This window comes from Papaver somniferum, chromosome 6, assembly GCF_003573695.1.
Source record: "Papaver somniferum cultivar HN1 chromosome 6, ASM357369v1, whole genome shotgun sequence".
Classification (NCBI taxonomy): domain Eukaryota; kingdom Viridiplantae; phylum Streptophyta; class Magnoliopsida; order Ranunculales; family Papaveraceae; genus Papaver; species Papaver somniferum.
This window is the reverse complement of record NC_039363.1, coordinates 6,928,696-6,934,678: the sequence shown is the minus strand read 5'-3', so window position 1 is coordinate 6,934,678 and position 5,983 is coordinate 6,928,696. Positions and strand designations below refer to the sequence as shown.

The 5,983-nt window shown below is 34.8% G+C and overlaps 1 protein-coding gene and 1 long non-coding RNA gene across 3 annotated transcripts; both read left to right on the top strand.

Moving 5' to 3' along the window:
* Positions 1–616: 616 nt before the first annotated feature.
* LOC113285382 lies at positions 617–1,352 on the top strand. The gene is made up of 2 exons (XR_003328625.1): positions 617–956; positions 1,102–1,352. It is a non-coding gene; the product is annotated as an uncharacterized LOC113285382 (long non-coding RNA).
* Positions 1,353–1,609: 257 nt separating this feature from the next.
* On the top strand, positions 1,610–4,459 carry LOC113285381 (G-type lectin S-receptor-like serine/threonine-protein kinase LECRK1). Of its 2 annotated transcripts, none has more exons than XM_026534286.1 (2): positions 1,610–1,913; positions 3,083–4,459. In XM_026534286.1, exons 1-2 carry the CDS (start codon positions 1,896–1,898, stop codon positions 3,497–3,499), a joined length of 435 nt encoding a protein of 144 aa, XP_026390071.1. In that variant the 5' UTR covers positions 1,610–1,895; the 3' UTR covers positions 3,500–4,459. The 2 variants fall into 2 exon arrangements, with proteins under 2 accessions (XP_026390071.1, XP_026390070.1); XM_026534285.1 differs by having other exon boundaries at positions 3,074–4,459.
* The last annotated feature ends 1,524 nt before the right edge of the window (positions 4,460–5,983 follow it).

The window sequence follows — 5,983 nt, the reverse complement described above, 5'->3', positions numbered from 1 at the left end:
GAGTTTGAAATTGAGGAAATATAGATCGAAGTATGGTTGTTGGTAGTGTTGTTGAGTCGAGAAATTGATTCCAACTCAAAAGGGGGAAGTAATTTAGAGAAGATAAATTAGGGTTATGTGAGTTGAGGATTGATTATCAAATTCCAGATGGGATTTAAGATCGTGAGATGTAGAAGAAAATAATTATTCTTATTTGAAGATTGATTTACAGAAAAAAAGAAGAAGATAATTATTGTAAACTCAGTATGAATTTAGAGTTAGGGTTTTATTATAAGAATCATTATGAATCTTTTCTTTGATTGCATGTTGTTCAACTGTGGTTGTTTTATCTAGTAGATTTATTAATAGTTTCTTATGCATTGAGATTGAGTTGAAATTCTTTACATACTTCTGCAGGCCAAAGAAGGTGATGGATCCGCAACACTTTCAATGGTCAGTAGATCATCCTTCCCGTTTGCATTCCTTTTTTATTTATTTTTTTCCGCCTTAATTATGACCTACGACAAATTGCAAAAATATGAGTTACTGGTGTGATCGAATTACTAGTAGTATTGTTGAATGAGGTATGCCTTTGTTTGTTGATAATTCTAATTGAAGTATATATGGTCCTGTGGATGTAATTGCAGTTGTTGATGATAATTCTAATTGAAGTATATATTCTAATTGAAATTGATTTTCATCTCTGTTTTTATTTCTTTAAAGAGTGGAAGATGATTTGGTTAAATGGGATTGTTCTTGTTTGGAAAAAGGAGAGAAATAGAGAGCTATTGATGGCAGTAAGAGTTGGTGACTAAAATGGCAAGGTTCGTGCTTGGAGGGTGGTTGAAAAATTGTCTCAACAAAATCCCTTGTGATTTGAAGGAGCTAATGCACAGATTCTTCTGCAACATTTTTGTAGTATGTTTTAACTGGCAGTACTCAGTTCTAGCCATCACGGGGGTTGAACATCTAAAATGGTATTGCACTCTGAATTTTATTATCTAGTTTTGTGACTAAATGGTGTCATTTCTTGTAAAGTTATCTACTAATTCTAAAAGGGGTTGGTGACTGATTCTTTTATGTTTCCCGACTAACTATTTTTTTTTTTATTTTGTATATAAGTTGGCTCAACTGAGGGAAGAGTTGGTGTCCATCATTTGGATTTGGATGATTCTCAGCAAGAGAAAAACTTCACCTTCAAATGTATAGAATTCTTGCTGCGATTGAAGCAACGATGGGTTGAGCTGAAAATGGACTGATTAGATGTATGTTAGGTGTTATAGGGAAGGATTTGGAAGGATTTGTGTTTGCTTATTGTAATACTTGTGTTTGATCTTTGTAATTTGTCCTAAATTAACTTAATTAAAATTTGATTTGATTTTTAATCTAACAAGCCGGGTAACCCGTGAACCCGCAAGCTTTACCCGTTACGGGCACGGGTTGAAGAAATGACTACCCGTGAAGAATATCAACCCGCGGGTTTTGGCCCGTATTAACCCGAACCCGTGTAACCCGTAACAAGCCAGCCCCGGCCCGCCCGTTTGCCAGCTCTACACTCGGCCGCCTTATAGGCTCACTCTCAAGTCTCATCTGAGTTTTTGCCCAATTTCTTTTCTTTTCCGCAAAGCTATCCAAATCCCTAAATTCTCCATATAACCCTAAAACCCTTTCGTATAGATTTGAGAGATCCAGAATCCAATATTTCGTTAGTTTCTACTGAATCAACCATGGATTGATAGCGATTAGCAAATAATAAGATTGTATCTATCTGTTCTTGGTTGGTTGATTAGAAACTTGTGAATCAAATGGGATTATAAATTTTAGCATCCAAGGGTTTAATCGATTAAGAAACAATTAATCTCTCGTAATTTCATTGTTGAAAGTAGTCGCAGCTGAGGTGAAGTTTGTTATCAAGTATGAAGCAGAATAAGCAGGTATACCAAAAACTTCACCATTTCATGCTATTTTTTGTAATTGGGGGCGAATATGCTTGAATCGTAGTTACGTAGTCTTATGGGTGGGGGAGCTCTCAATCCATTTGAATCTTTGTTTTGTGTTCATAATTTTAGTTACCTGTCTTTTTTGCTAGTAAAATTTTGATAATTTTCGTTTATCGAATATGCCCTAACTGAATGATAATAATATAATGGGACCTGATAGTCTGTGAGTGAAGGAAAATTGCATTTTTCGTCTTCTTAAATTTAGTTGGATGCATCCAAAAATATCAAGGAATTTCATTGAAACAACTTTTTTGCAGCATTTTGAAAGCCTAGCTAATGAACTTTTGAACCAACTGAATGTAATGGGAAAGATGTTATCTTCTTTCACCATCATGTAATAGGAAAACTGGTATTTGTTAATGTTTACTCGAGTCGCTATTTAGAACATTGTGTTCATGTTACTATATTAGATCAGTAGCGAAAATGAAGTTTCAAAAGCTTAATGTGTATGTTACTTCATGAACCTGGTAATCAATAGCCAGTTGTTCTTAACAAGGTTTGAAAATTTCTTTCACAATCAAACAAGGACGGACGGTAATAAATCCCAGAAACATACATACGTCACTAAAGTTTAACTTATGAACTATTGTTCAGAAAAGGAAATACATTCACATTTAGTTCTTCCTTGTATGTTGTAACTTCCACACTTTATATGTTACCCTGTGCCCAACCTTGTCATATGTATATATCTTACGGTAACACTTTCTTAGAGAAAGAAGTAGAATGTCGATTTCACTAGCACAAGAATTCCCACACAACATATTTCGGATGGCAGATACAGATACTTCTGGTCAACTATCTCCTTCCAAATTCTCTAGAAGTTATATTATGACTACCAGATCCATGATTTTTTTAGATGCATCTTTAATTAGTCTTCTGTTGGAAATTGTGTTCATTGATTTGATGTTTGCTTATGATTTAAAAGTAATGTTCTTGTACATAGATGTTCCCAGGTTCAAATTTGGTTAGAACAGTATAGTAATTCCTTATAGTTTCGAAGTTGTATAACTTTTGAGTCAGTGCCCTATAACCACAAACAATCTCCACTTCGACATTCTAATTTCTTGTTATTGTTCTTTCATTAAAACATGAAGTTTCCACAGGTGATGATGATTCTCTCGTTGTCCTTATTACTTCTTGCTCCATTACTAGTTGTTGAATCATCTTCTTTGACAAAAGATAACATAACAAGAGGTTCAAATCTATCCTTGAATGATCCTAGTCCTTATTGGCTTTCTCCCTCGGGTAACCTTGCTTTTGGCTTCTACCAGTGGTCTCCTGGCCAATATGTAGTTGGTATATGGTTTGTTAAATCACCACGGCAAACTCAAGTTTGGACAGCTAACCATAACGATCTTCCATTGCGAAAACCATCTTCAATTCACTTCACTGATGAAGGAAAGTTGATGCTGCGGAGAATGCCAGACAATAAAGAGAAACCTTTAGTACCCGACATACAAGAACCAGTTTCATACGCAGAGATGCATGATGATGGAAACTTTGTATTACATGGTTCGTAATCTCAAATTGTATGGGAAAGTTTTGATTATCTTACCAACACCATTCTAGGCGGTCAAAAGTTAAGACCTGGAGTTGATCTATTGTATTGTGGCAACAGATTATCAGTTAGACAAAGTGATGGTTTGGTTGCTATATACAATACCGATGCTATTACTTATTCACTTATTGGGGGTTATCAAACTGAAGAGATTGTAGAAATTGTGTTTGAGATTGATCATGTACCAGGTGGTCCTATAACCTTAAATTTAGACACTGCTGGTAACTTATATCTCGATGATGGACATTATTATTATTATCTCTACCGAAACAAGAATCAACAACAAGAAGAAGGAAGTACTGTGAGGGAGGAGGTTTATATATATAGAGCAGCACTGAATTCAGGAGGGGACTTCAATCTGTACAAGGAAAGAATTGATGGCAATGTTAATATTGATTATGATAAAAAGTCTTCTTCTAATCTCGTAAGACTGTGGCCGAAGCACGGGTGGAGTAAGTACCAGATAATCGGGATTATATGTATTGTTGTCATTGAGCTTTTATTTGATATCGCAATAGTGATTACCTGCCTCAGAGGATGCTGTAAATGAGAGAACTAGAGGTACGTAGTGCTTTAGAATTAGGCAGAACATAAGCTTGTTGAGGAGTTGTGTAATTTTCTTTTTACCTTTCACCTATTGAACAAAATGTTACTTTTCATCTCTGTATTTATGGTGCGAAGGTGATGCAGAGGCTAAAGAATCAGCATCCAGCAGTTGCAGCACCCTTACTCGTATGATCAAGGATAAAAACTGATGTGCAACTGCGGAGTTATGCGTAGTTTGTAGAACTTGGTGTCTGCTTTACATTTGTTAAGCCGCTTAATTTCATTTTGTTAGTATTAAATACTTGCTGCTTTCTGTTGGTCTATTTATGTCTATATATGGTCGTTTCAGCTTGATCCGAGGCTGAGGCTGATTCTTTAAGCGTCTGATTCTTTTTCAGAAAGGTCTCCAAAACTAATGCATACATGTTTTAGTTTATCTTCCTGTCTTAGTTTGAGTTTTATTATGTGCTTTTATTTTCAGACGACAACTTTTTTCTTTTTCTTCTTTCTTAACCAAACTAGCAAGCCAGAGTTACCAATTGTTTCCAGTGGTTTATCTATAGCCACTGGCATAGCGATTGTATCCACTCTGATGCTGTGTTGTGTAATGCGCAGGAAAGTCGGTATTAACATTAATCGTCTCTTTTAACTGCAGAGTTTAGCAATGGGATTGGAATTGCAGGGCCACCATTATTATATCATCTTATCATTAGCCTTTTCCTTGAAATGTTTGTTCAATTAAAGTGCGTAATCTGACTCATTTGGTGCTTGTACCAAATAAATATCTTTTGGCCTTTGGGTTTTATCTTTCCAGCTTATTTCTGATAAGCTCTTTCCACAGCTTTCCTATAAACTTTTACATTTGCCGAGGAAAAAAAAATAAAAAAAGTTTTTTCACGGTTATTATTCTTTTGTTAATGGTTACAAATTATTAGGCATTGGATCCCGTTGCGAACGTCGCACATGCCTAACATGGTAATAACATCATTACACTATCGTCACACTCGGTTGTAGGCGTCATCTGAATATCATTTTAATTACCAGTTACATGCCAGGTCCAGTTTTTTTTTTAATCAACTGAACTACATTGTTCGTATTCGAAAACGTTTTCCGGTCCAGTTTTTTTTTTTTTGCACAAAATTGGTCAATTAACCTAACAAGAATGTAAAAATAGCCAACATGTAAACAGTTTCATCCTGTTCATTTTTAAATATTTTTTTATTTTATTTTTAATTTACACCAGTATGCATCCAGTTTCATCTTCGTTCTTTTTTAAATTTAAGGTATGATGAATTCAGTTTCATTCTTGCTACTTTTTACGTGTCCAATTCACCCATATTAATTTTTACTCGTCCATTAGAATCATGTTTTAAAAATATTTGGATAAATGACCTATTTTCCGTTTTTTTTTGAACGTGGCTGTCACAGCTTGTAGTCTTGTACAATTGTACATTTAGTTTTGGGCACTTTTATTTTCGAAAAGTTCAATATCCGGTGCATGCGTAACACATTGAATGTATAGCTAGTTATGGAGTGCCACGCTAGGTTTTGTAAGTGGTACTAATGTCTAATTGTATTAGCTACTAAAATGATAATTCTTAAAGCGTCTGATTCATTGTCAAATTCATTTTTTGCACTAATGATTTATTCGGAAATGGTTCGACGCTTTGGTTTTTCTTCAAACCATCACTCGAGCAAAACGCTGAAACAGACATTGGGGATTGATTTTATTCAGGCCACACTATTCCATCTAGAAAGCTTGATTTGAATGACCATATGAACTAAGTCTTACAATCAATAAATGAATTGAATTTGACACTCTAATCAATAATATGCTTTATGTAGTTCACTATACTCTCCATTTTCTATTTAACGTACACCACACTACATCACCATTTTA